A 17,720-nucleotide genomic window follows, 5' to 3' on the forward strand; every position below is an offset into this window, starting at 1 on the left:
CTGGGAACTGAACCCAGGCTGCTGAAGTGGAGTGTGTGAACTTAACTACTAGGCCATGGAGCCGGCCCCTGGAAATAGATTTTTTTTTTTTTTTTGAAAGATTTTATTTTTTTTCCTTTTTCTCCCCAAAGCCCCCCAGTACATAGTTGTATATTCTTCGTTGTGGGTCCTTCTAGTTGTGGCATGTGGGATGCCGCCTCAGCGTGGTTTGACGAGCAGTGCCATGTCCGCGCCCAGGATTCGAACCAACGAAACACTGGGCCACCTGCAGCGGAGCGCGCAAACTCAACCACTCGGCCACGGGGCCAGCCCCCCTGGAAATAGATTTTTAAGCAAATATTTCTACCATGTAAAATGTAGGGACTTATTCTATCAGTAGGATTTTCATTTAGAGCCATTTTGTGTCTGTTTCAGTGTCTTTTTTTTTTTAAACTTTCTGAATGCTGGATCAAGCTTTATTTAGGCCTGTGGGTGATGGTGAAACTAGATTTTCTGCCTTTAAAAGGAACCAAAATGTTAAAGTCTAGTATAACTAAATAATCATGGATGGACAATTAATATAAAGTTGCCCATAACTCAAATGGGCTTGATGGTTAGTATGTTACCATTACTGCTTATAGTATAGAAACAGTGCTAACTGTACATGAACGTTGAGGTTGAAAGGGTTTAACAGATACTAGTGATCCTTTATGTGAGTAATAGGGATGGTATGTAAAACATACTGGTGTGGAAGTTTTCCTTTTGCTTTTTAAAAAACATTAAACTATGTTTCAAAGAAGATGTTACTTGAGACCTCTCATCTCCATTTTCATATCTTGAAATGGGAATTGGGACAGAATTGATGATTCCTTTAAAATTTGTTGACCGTAGAGGGGAAAACTAGAAGGACACATACCAAAATATTGACTTTGGTTATGTCTGGGTGGTACAACTACCAATGGTTTTAAATTTTCTTCTCTAAAATGTAATATTAAAATTTTTTGTGGTTAATATGTATTATAAGTTGGAGAAGATTTTATTCACCAGCTTTCCTTTTAGGAAGGGAAGTGTATTTATTTTGGAAGATGCTTTAGGGTACACAGTAAAACGCTAAGGAGACCTGATTTTAGAAGGAACTATTCTTTGCAATACTAAGGAGAAGAACTTACTTGTCAGGACCAGAGAAAGGGAACAAGAAACATAAAGAGATGTGGTAGTGGAGCCAGCGAATGGCAGAATGCCACACTTTGTGACATGACTCTCTCTTTCCTCACCAAATCTTAGAAGTTTTCTCTAGTAAAATTGAGTTGGGAGTCGATATACATATCACCAGTATGAACTGGTGAAGGAGTGCAGCTTCTGAGGATTCAAGTGTCTGGAAGCAGAGAGAAATGTAAGGAAAGATGCCATAGGACAAGTCATAGAAAAAGCTTTGAACTTTCACAAGACTCTGGAATTTTGGTTTAGGTTAAGCTTAAACAGGTGTCTGGTTGTGAGGGTGGGTAATCCAAGAATCTACTATGATCAAGAGAAAAACGAAAGAAATTAAAAAAACAGTATTCAAAAGTCTCGTAAATTTTACACCTTGACATTCCAAATCTTTTGTTTCTGCTAACCATTACTGTCTGTATTCCCTTTGTCACCATTCTCTATCCTTTTAGTATTTTCGTATTGTCTTAGATGAGGCTTCATGATTGGGCTTTAAGAGGGCCCGCGATACTCTTGAAGATGGTGTGCAGTATTTTTATTTGTCTGCCTTTGTAGTGTTTCCTGGGAAGATTCGTTACTATATATTTTTTAAAGGGTTAAATATCTCTGTTAATTTTTGACATTCCATGGTAAATACTGCTGAGCTAAGTATTCAAATAAAATTTCAAATAAAACTCTTTATTCTGCATAGGTGGTATTCATTATTGAAATAGTGTTAAAAAGTAAGCTGTTGCCCACCTTTCTCCTACTCTTGGCTTTTTTCCAGATTATTTGTTGCTAAATCTGAGGTGTGTGAGGAAGGATAGCAGTAGGCGATAAAGTCAGAGAGGTAGTGGGGGGCCAGATTGTGTTAAGTCTTTTAGGCCTTTGTAAGAACTTTAGCCTTTATTCAGCGTGAGATAGGAAGACATTTTTGGATTTTCAGAAGTCCTGTGAACTGACTTTGCATTTTAACAAAACAAATTGGGTGAAGGACAGAAGCAGAGAAACCTTTCAGGAAGCACCCTGAGCAGTGATGATATACTAGAGTGGTAGTAGACAGTCCTGGGAGTTAGTCAGATTTTGGATGTTTTTTGAAGATGTCCTATAGAGTTGACCAGATTTGCTCATGGCTCAGATGTGAGGCGAGAGAGAAAGAAGTGAAGGATGACTCAAGATTTTGACCTGAGCAATTGGAAAAATAGTGTAGCCATTCCCTAAAATGGATAAAACAAGAGGATCAAATGTGGTAGGTTGTTTAGCAACTTGATTTTGAGATAGATTAAGTTTGAGATACCAGTTAGATGTCCAAGCAGGTATGTGAAGTAAGCACTTGGATACATTAGTTTGGAGTTCAGGAGCCAGGTCCAGGCAGGATAATCATTTCCCTCTCTATATTTACATAGCACTTTGTTCATACTATTTTTACTACAGTGATTTCCATATTGTTTTAGAGTTCCTTGTATAGGTGTTATGTATCCCATTCCTCGCTCTCAGCTTTCCCCTCTCTGCCCCCTAGCCCAGGTGTCTTACTGAGGGGGGAAGGATAAGGATCTTGTCTTACTTATTCTTATAGCCACAGAGCCCGGTAGGGAGTAGGTGTGCACTAAAGATTTATTGAATTGAATCAAAATTTTAAAATCCATTTTTCTTCAAGTGGAAAGAAAAATATTTACTTGGAAACTGCATCTGATATTGCTGTAAACCTTGATGAATCGATTATGTCGTGATGTCATTTATTGTAATATGCTGATATTTTTCTGAGGTGAATATAACTGGTAATTGTTGGTTATATTCTAATAAATGTAAATCTTCTGATGATTCTACTTTCTCTTTCCTAGTGTATCGACTATGCTTCCTTAAAGCTATAGTTATCATTACCTTGGGATCTAGGTAGAAAAATTAAATGTTAAATTGAGCTTTGCATTCGTTAAGGTAACATTTGGTGCTTTTTGAATTTAATTTGGGTACAAGGGCAGAATCTGGGATATCCTTGGAATTTTTTCTCTAGAAATCCTATTTCTATTATAAAACTATTAATAGCATGACTTACCAAGGTGCTTTCATACACTTCAGGTATTTATTTCATCATTTATGTACCAGAGCCCTCTTATAACTGCTCCCATCAGGTTGATCTTAATCATCTTCAAAAAGCTTGTGTTTATCATAAGTCTTTGAAAGAACCTTTTCTAGTCCAGTCTTACTGATATAACAACCAAATATCGTGGTTGGGGCTTGTGTTTGTGGGAAGCGGGAGTGTTAAACATGTGTGTATTAGACATACCTGAGTTTGAATCCTAACTTTACCACTCACTTTTTGTTTGATCTTGAATGAGTTATAATGATGATAAAAATGAGAATAAGAAGTTATTGTGAGAGTTAAGTGAAATAATTTTATATATAAATATATGTATATAATATTTTTATATGCAACATTAATATACAGTATATACTGATCTGCTGAGAGAATTTTATTTATGTCTAAAGACCTTTCTTTTTTTGCGTGTGTTTTTTACAGAATCTCACAGTGGAAATATTTTAAAACAGTTTAAAAATTTTTGAAAAATAATTTAAAACAACTTGAAAAGCACTGTTGAGGGAAAAAATAACTCATTCATAATCACACATTCTAACTAACCGATATTATTTCAGTATATTTACATATATTGTCCTAATAGATGTTTTAGAAAGGAAGAGAAACCATAAATATACTTTTAAGATTTTTAGAAAAAAAATTTAAAACCCATTTAAGAATTTTATTGATAAAGATTAGGTAGGTTTAGTAGAATTTGAAGATGAACCTAGAAGTTTCATCTTCATAAAGCTGGTACCTAAGTAGTGAAATACAGTGTCGAGAAGCCCAGTCATTATTTGCATTTTGAGAGCAAAGGCTCTTCATCTGTTGAAGTTATATACAAAATTTTGTCTGTATTTACATCTTTCTGGGAAGGGAATCAATGAGTTCAGATCATCAAAGGGACTCAACCCAAAAAGTTAAGAACACCTTCACTAGAGTAAAATTTAGAAGTTCATTTCAGTGTCTTTAAAGTGGCTTATATTTCAAAGCAATTATTGCTTCCCTGTTTTTCATGTGTCTTGTTCTCAAGTGATAAAAATTTAGTAATACCTAAATTTTATTTTCTTTGTTCAGTCTATAGTTTTTTTCATTTTGCTACAGCTCTAAGGATAGAGTAACCATTTAAAAAAAGTACATGAGGGCATAAATTTTACTATTTCGTTTTCAAAGCTTTCTTACATCCTAAGTGAATGCTGTCATTCATCGTGGCGAAGGAATGTAGTATGTTGTCCTACTGAACATGTATGTCAGTTTTATTGATTATAATTCCTGTACCTGGTGCCTCTTCACGTGGATTCTTCAACTCTGAATTAGGTTTCATCTCTGGGTAAAATAAGGCAAATAGAAAGAAAATGCATGTCTGTTTTGTTTTGATGTGGAAGTCTATTCAGATGAAAATTTACATATCCACTGTACCAGGCAGTTTTTTCTGTGTAACTCTTTGTTGAATTTTGAGAACCTACAGTACCAGACTTTTCCCCCTCTCTCAATCAAAATAGGTAGTAAGACTCAGGCAAAACCCCAGTATTTGTTATCTACAAAAGAAATTGAGGGGGTGTTGCTTGTCACTTGGAAGAGCCCTTCTATGGAAGTATGAACCTTTGACTATTCCATACCAATTAGATGAAAATACTCTTTCTTTTTTACACATGAATGTATTCATATGGCTATATTTCTGTAGCTGTATATGACATAGATCTTTTTCTTTCGTACAGTTATCCAGAAAGGAATTCTGAAATACAGCCCTAATTAAGAATACAAAGCATATTGTCATAGGCAGAAAGTACAACCTTTTATCAGGGAAAGTATCTATATATTGAATTCACCCAAAAGATCAGTCTCTAGATAGTTTTGTAATCGTAGCTTTATGTAAGAATATAGCTCTATTTAAAAAGGGAGGCACATGAGTCCAATTGATAATCTGCTGGGTCATGAAAATTCAAGGAAGTGGCTAAAGAAGGTAAGGCTAAAGAACATATAAAATATCTTTCCCCTTCTAATTTGTTCCTCTCTTCAAAAATTCTCATGTCAATTTAAGATCTTACTAGCTGCACTTTCAGAAGGATTAAACTCTTAAACTAAGTGTCTTGACAGAGTTTTGTTTTTATTTTGAGTATAAATTTGTGTTTCTTAAAACTTTTTTTTCCATTTCATTTGTTTTTCTCTTGGTGGTGTAATAATTAACTTCTTTCCCTAGCCTGTTAACCCTTCTCTTACCTCTTCCTTTTGACACAAGAATTTTACCTAAGATTGGGCCCATGCTGTCAGTGTATATTATATGCGTTCTATACTGTTTCAAAGTGGAAAAATGGATTTAATTATGAAAATAGTGTGCCATCTTGTGGAAGATTATGCAATAAGCACAGTGTGATTTACCCGTAAGAATCTGAGTAGAAGGATGGATATTGCAGTTGGGCTTATAAAATAAAAAGCCTGCTTCTTTGTGCAAAATGGTATGAAGACACTGATGTGTTAAAATTTCTACCTTATTTTTAGCATATATGAGATGTGTTGATTAGTACTACTGGTAGTAAGTAGCTGTAGGGTTTATTTAATACTGATACTAAAAAGACCTGTACCAAAGAATATGGTTGAGTTTTAGTTTTTGTGGCCTGAATAATGACTGATTGATTAGTTGATTATTGATTCATTTAGTCTCATGGAATGAAATTGGTTTGACATTTTGAACATAGGCTGTTATTGGTCACTTTACTTCCATTCCCTCTCTTTCCCTGGCTCCTCCTTTTCAGTCGGTCCTATATGCTGCCGAGTTCAGATCTGACCATGTCACGTTTCTGCTTAAGATTTCTGTAGCTACTCCACTGTCTGTGCAGTTGAGTTCAAAACCTTTATATTGTCATTTAACCCCTTCCATGTTCTGGCCGCTATTTGTCTTTTTAACCTCACCTTTACCTACTGCCTTTTGTGTTCTTTTAAATTGAACAGTGCATTTATTCATCATACAGTTTGCACCACTTTGCATGCATTATTTCTCACAGTAGCTTTGTCTGATAAGTACTGTGTGCCATTGTAGACATGAGGAAAGCAATGGTTAAGGAACTTGGTTGTGGGGTGGTCACACAGCCGTGGTAGCAGAGCAGAAATTGTATCCAAGATCCGCCTGACTTTACAGGCCATGCCTTTTAAAACACTTTTGTTGTGTTTTTCTGTCCCTATACGTTTGTTATAGTTTTTACTCTGCTTGAAATGTCCTCTTTGTCCCCCATTCTGCCAACAAAGCCACCCTTCTGATATCACTGTCACAGTGAAGCCTTTCCTGAGTCCCCTCAACCAAATATACCCTCTGCCCTCTTTTGAATTCTCATGGTGCTTTTTTATCCTTCTTATGGCACTTAGTCTATCCTGCATCATGGTGATTTATGTACTTGTTTTATATTCTTGACTAGATTGTAAGCTGCTTGAGGATAGGGATTATGTCTTTTTATTCTTTAAAGTGCCTTGCCAATTACGATTAGTACTCAAAAAATATTGACTGAACATTCTTCTGAGTGCTAGGAGAAATGGATAGCCTCTCTAGCCTATGCTCCTTTAAGAAGAAAAGTGTAGAGAAAGGGCTGCTGCTTAGGGAGGATTGTACTGCCCCACGGATGTACAGGAATAGTTATATAACCTATAAGCATGAGAATGGACATTGAGTAAACCAAGCCACCACCCTGTTGCAAATAATGTTTTCTTTTTTCTACTTTCTTACTTCTCACTACAGTTCTCTCCAATTATTTTTATAATCTTTAAAGGTTTTTTATATACATTAGGCATTAAATAATACTTTTGCTGGTGTTTGTTTCTAGATAATATTTCATCTCTGAAAGATTTAACTTAAATGATTATATGATTTAATCAAAATTTTGTTATGCATTTCATTCAGGTGTGTCAAAAGGTCCTGTTTCTATCCAATTCATTCACTTTTACTATTAAACTTCAACTAGGACCACAAAGCATTCACAAACAAGAATGACATCTTGGGTTAATTCCACTGGGATGCTTGCTCTTTGCCAGATTTTATTTTGCTCAGCTATCAATGAGGCTGTTGTGGAAATGTGGGTTTTCTTTGCTGTGAGAATTTATGCGTACAAAGAGACCTGCTTTTCAGAAAGAACATTGAGAACCCAGAGCCCAAGAGGAAGGGTTATTAAAGTTAATGAACTAGGGTAACCTTATCCAGAGGGTACCCAGAAACACTATAAAACAAAAGGTCAATCGCTATTGCTATTTTAGTTATATACCTCCTCCCTCTCCAGGCTTCAGAATTTAATAGGTTTAATTGCCTTTACAGTGAAGCCTTGGCAAGTAATTTTCAAGCCAGATGAAAATTCTTTAATTTGTTTTGTTCCTGTAAAATTCTAAGTATCTGGGCATTACTGTGTGCCATTTGGGAAACAAAATGTTACTTAACTAATGATAATGGATTGTTTGATAGTTCTGAGATATGACAGTTTTTTAGTGGTTTAAAATAATTACCATTATTTCACATTTGTACAGAGCAAAAGGTTTTTTAGGTATGGTGTTAGACATGGAATCATATACAGTAATATTGTTTTTATTGCATCTGTGGTACTTAGTAACTACAAAGAATTTTTTATTTTATGGATGTTTGAAAGGTAGAAATGCTGTTCATGCTTGACAGCCTTCAGAATTTTCTTTTTTCCTGAGGAAGATTGGCCCTGAGCCAACATCTATTGCCAGTTTTCCTCATTTTTTGCTTGAAGAAGATCAGCCCTGAGCTAACATCTGCGCTGATCTTCCTCTACTTTATATTTGGGTCACTGCTGCAGTATGGCTGACAAATGGTTTGGGTCTGTGCCTGGGATCCGAACCTGCGAACCCGGGCCGCTGAAGTGGAGCGTACTGAACTTGACCACTGGGCCATGGGGCCAGCCCCCAGAATGTTTTCATCTAACTTATATCTGAAGAACTTCATCACAACACTGAGAATTTTGTAAATGAAAAAACTAAGACCCAGGGAGGTTGTGACCTGTACTTGCTTACCCACTTAACACTAGAACTTAGTTCTTATCCAGAAGCATTGTTTTGAGTTCCCTAGGTTCTTGGGGCATAGAATGGGACATTTCACTTAGAGTTTGAAGTATATGAAAATATGACAAAAATCTCTTAGAAGACAGCCCAACTCTGTGAATGGCATCGATTTTGTTAAATAGTGTTACTGTATTTCCATGTGCAGTTTGAATTGTAACCCTTCGTGGTGGAATACAACTTAGATGACAGTCTCCACATATATAAGACTAAGGCGTGTCAGTTAGAGGGTAGAAGGCTTTACAGTTTTCCTGTAATGTCTTATTTCACTTTAAAAAAAATAGTTGGTGGTTTTGTTTAACCCGGTTGACATAAGACATTTACAAAGGGGGAAAATGTTTGAGGAAAGGAAAGGCATTATTATTATAGTATAAAGAAGGATGGATGGTACACGGTGTTATGTATAAAGATTTTCACTATTCACTGAGCAACAAGTCAGTTTTGTCACAGTGATAAAGTCCATAGATACAATAGACATTTCACAGTTAGCAGAAATCAAATCCTCAAGATGCCTAGAATGGCTTAAAGGTTGATTTCAGAGGAGTTAAACACACGATAGTATATTTTGAAGAATTTCCCCTGGTTTCCATAGGAATACCAAGGCTATCTGTCACTTTATTCTTAAGCTGTCTACTTTGAACTCACGGTTAGTTTTAACCATTGTTTTTGGTATTGCAATAGAGAGAAAACAATTTTAATGTGAAGTTTTTTCAGAAATAGCTAGATGTCTTTATGTTATATTTGCACTGTGTCTTTCTCTGGGATTTCTGTTTTTTACAATCTCAAGCTGCATTGTTAAGAAGGTGGTAAATATAAACTTTTCGTAGCCTAACACAGGAACTCCTGAACTGGCTGCACATCAGATTCACCTTGGATACTTTAAAAATACAAACTCTTTTTACCCACTGAAGACCTATGGAATTAGGAATCTTAGGGAATGCCTCCTAGTTTTCTGTATTTTTATAAATCTCTCAAAACAGTGGTTCTGCAGCAGCCTTTCCGTATACTAATGTTTAGGAAATACTAGTCTAGTATATATTTTGGGATGTTAGCAGTTTAAAAATTTCATTTTTAAGTTTATTTTGGATGTACCTTCTTAAATGATCTTAGAAACAACTGGCTGTGTATGGATGCCTATACTTACATTTTGTCCTTAAGTTTATTGTTTTACACCTATTTTTTCTGATTTTCCTAGAGACTGTTTATTTGTTTGGTGGCTGGGATGGAACACAAGATCTGGCTGACTTCTGGGCATACAGCGTGAAGGAGAACCAGTGGACGTGTATCTCTAGAGACACTGAGAAAGAGGCAAGTTCTCAGACTTTTCATCCATCTGTATTTTGATGAGGCTATGGGTGTGCACTTTTTTTGCTGGATGATTTATATTCTTTTCTAATGTCTGTCAGCAGTGGTAGCAGAAGAATTTGTAGTGAACAAATTTGGTTTAAGTACTCTTGCATTCCAGCTTCTGTACCTGGTTCTTCAACTACTGGTACATGAACAAATCTATTTTAAATACTTAGTTTTTAACTGCTTTAGCCTGGATAAGTAACTGTGTGACTCTCTTTGTTCTCATGTCCCTGTCACCTCTACTCTTATTTTGACCATTCATCTTATTTTGATTTCCTCTGGAACAATGTGCTTTTGATGTCCTCACTATCTCACTATTTTGATCCCTTACTGTTTGACTATATATCAGTTTTCACAAGTAATACACATATTGTTTTTAACTAAAATTGTATGTATGTAATCATATGTGTGCCTGTCTGTTGATACATGTATATATAAAGCATTTCCATAGTGAGTAAGACAGCTTGCATTTTTGGCTTTCAATTAAATAAGTGCATAATTATATACTGGTATAAAGCAAATATTAGTTCATTAATTTTTTCCCCAAAATCTTTATAGAATTTTTTATCATACCTTTCATCTAAGCTGTTTCAGATTAGTAGGTGAAAAATAAACTATAACAAAACAGTAGGAGCTGCAAATGAAAAGTGGGAGAAAAAGATCTAATTCTAAACCTCACTGATTTTTCTTTTTTTGGTGAGGAAGATTGTACCTGAGCTAACATCTGTTGCCAGTGCTCCCCTTTTTACTTGATGAAGATGGTTGCTGAGCTAACATCTGTGCTCTGTTTTGTATGTGGGACGCTGCCTCAGCATGGCTTGATGAATGATGTGTAGGTCCACAGTGAGGATCCAAACCCGTGAACCCCGGCCCACCAAAGCGGCATGTGTAAATTTAACCACTATGCCACTGGGTCGCCCCCCAACCCCCACTGATTTTAATCTGGGCATGCCATTTCAAAAAGATCTGGTCCTATATCTTTAATCCTAGGAAACTAGATTCTTGATTACTCAGTGTCTTCTAGTGATTAATCATTTGGGTAGTTTTTATCTTTTCAAAGATATCTTAAAGTTCTAATTTCTATTTATTAGCCATGTAAAAGTATGTAAAAATGGCCTTTGCCTTTCAGTATTAAAGTCCCATTTCCTGAAATGATTATTTCTGTCCTCAACAAAAATAAAGACAGATCTAAAAAAAACCCCTAACTTATTTCTCTTCAACTATTTTAAATCTAGGTTGATTGCATCTGTGATTATTCTTGCAGTAAGTTTAGGATTCATCCTGAAATTCTCCCTCTTCTTTATACAGTGTGTCTAATTAGTGCCTAAGTTTCAACAATTCTAGCACCCAATGTTATTTCACATGTCTTGTCCTATCTGTTCCTTTTGGCACTGCTTCCACCTTTATGGCTTTCATAAACTTTTTTGCCTCCATTGTTGATCCCCAGATCTATTTTCCATTCATTAGCACAGTCTTTAAAAAGCCTATTTGGCCGTGTGATACCTGCTTAAACCCTATGCTTAGCTTCAGTCCCTTTTCAGTTATTTATTATACTCTATCTGTTACATTACAAGCACCCACAAAACTTCAGTGGCATATACTAGTAAGCATTTATTTTGCTTACAAGTCTACAGATTGGCTGGGTCATTCTTTTGGTTTTGGCTGGGCTCACTTGTGTCGCAAGTCAGCTGGCTGTCAGCTAGTCTAGGGTAGCTTCAGCTGAGACTACTTGGCTCTGTTTGTAGTTGCTCAACTTCCTCATGGCTATCTGGGTCTGGTTCTCATGTCAGAGGCAGGGTTGCAAGGGGGATAAAGTGGATATGAGCACTCCACCAAGTTTGTTACTATCCTATTGGCCAAAGGAAGTCATGTGACCAAGTCTGAAGTCACTGTATGGTGAGGGGCACTGTCAAAGGGCATAGATACAGGGAAGTGTGAATAACAGTAACAACAATAATCATAATGATAAAGCAGTTTATCTGCCTTAGTTCCTTTTGCTTAGAGTAAAAACTTTAAATTTCTCGTGATGATTTGGTCCCTATTTACCTTTCTAGCCATTTCCCAACTTTGTATGCCAGCCATACCCGTAGTTGCTGGGATTATTCAACTTTCTCACTACATCCTTTGGCAATAGTGTTTTCCCCGTTTGGAATTAAAAGAGGGTCTTCCTCCTATGCGCCCAGCTTTTACCTAGTAAACACCTACTTATTCTTTAAAACTCAGTTCAAACTTCACTTCCTCTGTGAAGCCTTTTTTGACTTCCCCACACAGAATTAGAAGCTTCCTTTGGTGTACTCATTTAACCCCTTATATTCCCTGCATTGGTTACTGTAATGAATGATTTACATTCCTGTTTCCCTACCTAGACTCTGAATTCCTTAAGGTATGAATCACATGCTTACTCTTCAGTGAGTAAATAGATGAGATAGGTTAAGGGTACTGGAAAAAGCAAGGGAATGATAAATACCAAATTCAAGAGAGTGACTGCTTTCAAGGGAGCAGGGGCAGGGGGTGGTGGTTTACAGGGGGCCTCAAAGATAATATTAATGTTCTACTTTTGAAGCTGAGTATGGGTATTATTTTTTATGTCATTTACATAGAGTTATAAGTAATATTTTGAATGCAGTTAGTTATTACTTAAAACTAATGCTGGAAAAATATAGAGATTATTTTGATGAGAGCACTTTGTTTCTGTTATTTTGAAGTCAATAGAGATAAGTAAAGTGGTGCCTGAATACTGGAGTTCAGATTTATTGTAATTTATTAATACTTTCTTCATATAGCTACCTAAAAACCTTTTGTTGGTCTATCTATGAATTGAATGGTAATATATATTGGCTAGTATATATAATGGTAATGTATATATAGCTCTAGCATAAATGCTCATTCCTTCCAAAATTGAACAGTTAGGATTTCATATATCTAATTTTATTTTCTATACCAGTGAGTACGAATTACTGTTTGATGATACCCCAGGGCATGTGTTTTAAAAGTATGATATTCAATTAAAAAAGCAAATTTAATTTAATTCGCTTTAATTCACTTAAATATGTGTCTAATAACACATTTAGGAGATTGAAAGATAATAGAATAGCTCGGCTCTTAAAGAGAATAATTATTTAGATATGCGAGTTTTTTTAGGTTCAGAACAAATGTATTTTTCTTTAGTTTTGCATTTTTATAAATCTCTTTAGTGTGTAGCTTAGTGGAAGACAGCTAGATTCTCATATCTGCTTCTGCATTTAATATCTTGTGACATGTTGTTTTATGTGAAATATATGAACAAAATTGGACCTCACATAGATATGTTTTTGGAAGGGAGAGTAGTATTTTAATAGTCTTTTCAGATAATTGCACGTTCTTTTTCGATCTCATATTCCAAATTGACAAGTGGTTGTTTCTTAAAAGTAATTGCATTATAGACTCTGAAACCATATCATCTAATATTTTGTATTCTGTTACGTTAAAATCCATTGTGGGGCCAGCCCTGTGGCCGAGTGGTTGAGTTCGTGTGCTCCGCTTCGGCAGCCTGGGCTTCACTGGTGTGGATCCTGGACACGGACCTAGCACCGCTCGTCAAGCCATGCTGTGGCAACATCCCACATAGAGGAACTAGAAGGACCTACAAGTAGGATATACAGCCATGTGCTGGAGCTTTAGGGAGGAAAAAAAAGGAAGATTGGCAACAGATGCTTGCTCAGGCCCCATCTTCTTCAAAAAAAAGCATATTTAAAAAAAAAGCCATTGGTTTATCTTGCTCTTTGAACAGATTCTTTTACCTATGCATGGTTTTTTTATCCATGTGTTGGTCACTTGAAAAATGTTGGTTCCCTGAGTTATACACATTTTCCAAATGTTGACATGTTTTATTATTCAATATCCAAAAAACTTCACATTTGTTAATATCACTGTCAATTTCATTGGAAAAGTCTTTTAAGTATTGGAAAGGTGTCAAGATCACAGTGGCAGGCAGAAGTTTTCTAAAATTCTAATTATTGCTTAAAAACGTGAATTTTATCATTGGCAACAAATTTTGTCAGTTATTTTCCTTCAAAATGACATCCTTACTTCATTCATTTTTCAGAAAATGTGTGCCATAACCGTAATGTCTGAATAACCATACTATACTTGGATTGTTAGTTTTCTTTCAAGTAATGTAGTGTTCCATGGAAAAAGCAGTGAGGCCAGCTTGCAACTCAAACAATTAAATAGGTACTTTTCCTCGAGATAGCCATCATACATCAAGTAGCATTGTTTTATAGCTTTCTAAAGCTAATGTTTGGTGTGATAGAAGGCAGCTGGTCTCATGTCTGCTTCTGCCTTCATTCTGTTGCTATATCAAAAGTCGGGTAGCCTCTGGAAAATTCGACGTATGCTTAGAATAAGTGAAAAGACAAATTTTTATTTTAGTTAATATTATGAAAATAACTTTGACTTTATGGACTCCCTGAAATGTCTTGGAAATCCTCGACTGCACTGAGAACCGCTGTTTTAATTTTAATATACAGTTCCTATTCAGATAGCGACAATACCCAATAATGCCTTAGTAATGTCCTTTCAAAGATCCACTGTCACCCCCAATCTGCATCCCTGACCCAAGACTCCGTTTATGATCATGCATTGCATTTCAATGTCATGTTTGTTTAGTCTCCTTTAGTCTGGAGTAGTTCCTCAGTCTTTTCTTGTCTTTCTTTTTTTTTTTTTTCCATGAAACAGATGTGCTCTGAGCTAACATCTGTGCCAATCTTCCTCTATTTTTTTTTGTATGTGGGATGCCTCCACAGTGTGGCTGATGAGTGGAGTAGGTCTGTGCCTGGGATCTGAACCTGTGAACCTGGGCTGCTGAAGTGGAGTGTGTGGAACTTTAACCACTCAGCCATGGGACTGGCCCCTTCTTGTCGTTCTTGATGTTGACATTTTTGAAGAATCCAGAGCAGTTATTTTGTAGAATATTTTTCAGTTGGGTTTGTCTGATGTTTCCTTAGAATTGATTTAGGTTAAGCATTTTTAGCAGGAATACCATGTGGCTGACATTGGGTCCTCCTTAGTATATCATATCAAAAGGTACATTATATCAGTTTGTCTAATGTTAGCCTTAATCATTTGGTTAAGGAGGGTACCCACCAGGTTTTTTCCACTCTATAATTAATAAGTAATTTGTGGGGAGACATTTTGAGATTATGAAAATATCCTGTTACTCATCAAACTTTCACCCTTTTGGCATCCATTGATAAAAGCTTTTTCCAAAGAGATTGTATCATTTTATATTCCTGCCAGAAATGTATGAGAGTTCTGGTTGCTGGTTGTTCCCTGTCTTCTTTATCCGTTGAATTGCTTTGGCACCTTTGTCAGTAATCAATTGATTGTGTAATTATATGTTTATTTTTGGATACTCTATTCTGCTCCATTATCTTTCGATCTGTTGCTATACTAATATGACATGCCTTGAGGTCAGGTAATGTAAGACCTCTTTATTCTTTTTAAAAATTATTTTGACTCTTCTAGGTCCTTTACATTTTCATATAAATTTTAGAATAATATTGTCAATTTCTAAAACTGTTGTGATTATGATTGGAAATGTAATGAATCTATAAATTAATTTGGAGAGAATCGATGTGTTAATAATATTGAGTCTTCTAATCCATGAACGTAGTTAAATCTCCATTTATTTCAGTCTTTTTCATTATTTCTCAGCACTTTTGGAATTTTCAGGTTAGAGGTCTTAGATGTTTTTATTAAATGGATCCCAGGATATTTTGTTTTTTCATGCTATTGTAAATGGAATTTAAAGTTTTTATTTTCCATTTGTTTACTGGTAATACAGAGAAGTAAAGTTTTTTTTTTAATATTGCCTTTGTATCATGTCACTTTTCTAAATCCAGTTATTATTTCTGATAGTTTCTTTGTTGGTTTGTTAGGGTGCTTTCAACAAATAGTCGTGTCATTCATGAATAGAGTCAATTTTACTTCTTTCTTTCCATTCTTTTTTTCTGTTAAAACTTTTTTTTTAATGTCTTATCTCAGTAACTTAGACTCCAGTACAGTGTTAAATAAAGGAGGTGAGAATATACGTCCTTATCTTGTTTCAGATCCTAGCAGGAAAGCATTGAATATTTCACCCTTAAGTGAAAAATTAGATTTAGGATTTTCATACATTCTTGATCAGATTGAGGAAGTGCCTTTCCGTTCCTAGTTTGCTGTAAGTTTTTCCTCATGAATATGTATTGAATTTTATCAGATACTTTTTCTACATATATATTGAAAAGATCATATTTTTTTCCCTTTAATTCTGTTAGTGTGGCAAATTGTCTTGATTGATTTTCAAATGTAAAATCAACTTTGCATTCCTGAGATAATACCCCCTTTAGTTATGAAATACCCTTTTTATATGTCACCGTATTCTATTTGATAATGCTGTGATAAAGATTAGTTTCATCTCTGTTCATGAGGTGTACTAACTGCCTCTACATTATTTCTCCTCCTCCTCCTTTGTGATAGTTGTTACTGGTTTTAGTACTATGTTTTCCTCATAAAATAAGTTAGGAATGAAATAGTATACAGATTAAAAATGGAAGGTTTTTTTGTCTTCTGTTTTCTGAAAAATTTTGCGTAAAATTAATATTATTTCTTCCTTAAGTGTTTAGGACTGACGTTCTTTTTGTGGGAAGATTTTAAATTATGAATTTAATTTTTCAATAGATATAATGACTTTAGATTTTCTCTTTCATCTCATGTCAATTTTGGTAAGTTAAATTTTTTCAAAGAATATGACCTTTTTACCTGTATTGTCAGATTTTACCTATGTTTTTGTAATAGTCCCTTCTTTTCTTTTCACTTCCAGCAAGGCTGTAGTGATTTTTCTGCCTTCATTTCTGATATTGGCAATTTGTATTTTCTCTTCCTTTTTAAAAGATTAATCTTGCCTGTGGCTTATAATTCTATCAATCTTTCCAAGAACGAACTTTGTTGATTTTTTTCTACTTTTTGTCTGTTTTCTAATCTATTGATTTCTATTCTTATCTTTATTTTTGTTTTTCTTCTTACCTAGGGTGTAATTTGCTAGGGTGTCATTTTAATACCACTAGTGGTAATTAAGCTGAAGCAAGAAGTGCTGTTATTTTCCTATTAAAATTTCAAATTTCACACTCTAGGAAATATAGCATTGATTATTATATAGTATCTTATCTTTGTTTTTGAAATTATTTAATTATGGAGGAAATTCTTTCTCAAATAACATTTCCATTTTACCTGCTGAAGATTTTCCTTGACAAAATCTTTTAAAAATAAATTTTAAAATAGTAATTAGTATGAATACTGAAGTGCAGATTCAAATCAACTTATCTGCATTAATAACGCTATTGCCAAACTGTTCTTCCTACCTACTATCTTTATTCCTTCATTTAATCTAATGATAGTGCTAGATTACTTTTCCTATAATACTGATCTTTTTATGTTATATCCTGCTCTAGAAACTTATAGTCGTTCTTTACTGCTTACAGTATTACATTCAGTCTCTTCTGCCGGTCATTCCCCAGGCTTCCTGTTTCTACCTTATACTTCAGCCCTGTTATTTCTGCAGCAGGGATTCTTCGGCTCAGTGATAACCACACACATTGTATTGAGTGTATTTTTGCTTTTATTTCTCTTCTCTTCTGGAATAGTGGAAAGAACACAAGTTTTGGCCCTGGTAACACTTCTCTATCTTACTTCCTAGTTTTGTGACTCTCTGAAATGCTGATAATATTTCCTTATAGAGTTGTTATCTGGATTATATGAAATATACACACACACACACGTAATAATAATATAGGCAGAATTTAGAAGATATTTAACAAATATTAGTTCTCTTTTCTTTTCCCTCTTCTAATCCAATCCTGCCCAGTTGAAGTTCTTTCTTTTTTTGAACTCTTTTTTTTGTTTATGGTACAATTTTCTTTTTACCTTTTATTCAGTCCTGTGATACAAGTAATCTCAACTAAATAATTTTTTTGTCAATAATATACCGTTCTTCATATTATTCCTTAATTGTGTTATTTATTCAGTCAAGAGAGTCAGTTTTATATACTGTAAAGGC

At 34.9% G+C, this 17,720-nt stretch overlaps 1 protein-coding gene across 25 annotated transcripts in view; it reads left to right on the top strand.

Annotated features, from left to right (window-relative positions):
* The window catches only part of MKLN1 (muskelin 1), a 312,981-nt gene that overhangs the window by 241,823 nt on the left and 53,438 nt on the right, over positions 1-17,720 (top strand). For all 25 annotated transcript variants that reach the window (XM_070265077.1, XM_070265074.1, XM_070265090.1 and 22 more), the window contains one exon: positions 9,492-9,604. In XM_070265077.1, coding sequence (XP_070121178.1) covers positions 9,492-9,604 — 113 coding nt within the window. The remainder of the gene's footprint in view (positions 1-9,491; positions 9,605-17,720) is intronic.

The sequence above is a fragment of the Equus caballus genome, chromosome 4 (genome assembly GCF_041296265.1).
Source record: "Equus caballus isolate H_3958 breed thoroughbred chromosome 4, TB-T2T, whole genome shotgun sequence".
NCBI classification, from domain to species: domain Eukaryota; kingdom Metazoa; phylum Chordata; class Mammalia; order Perissodactyla; family Equidae; genus Equus; species Equus caballus.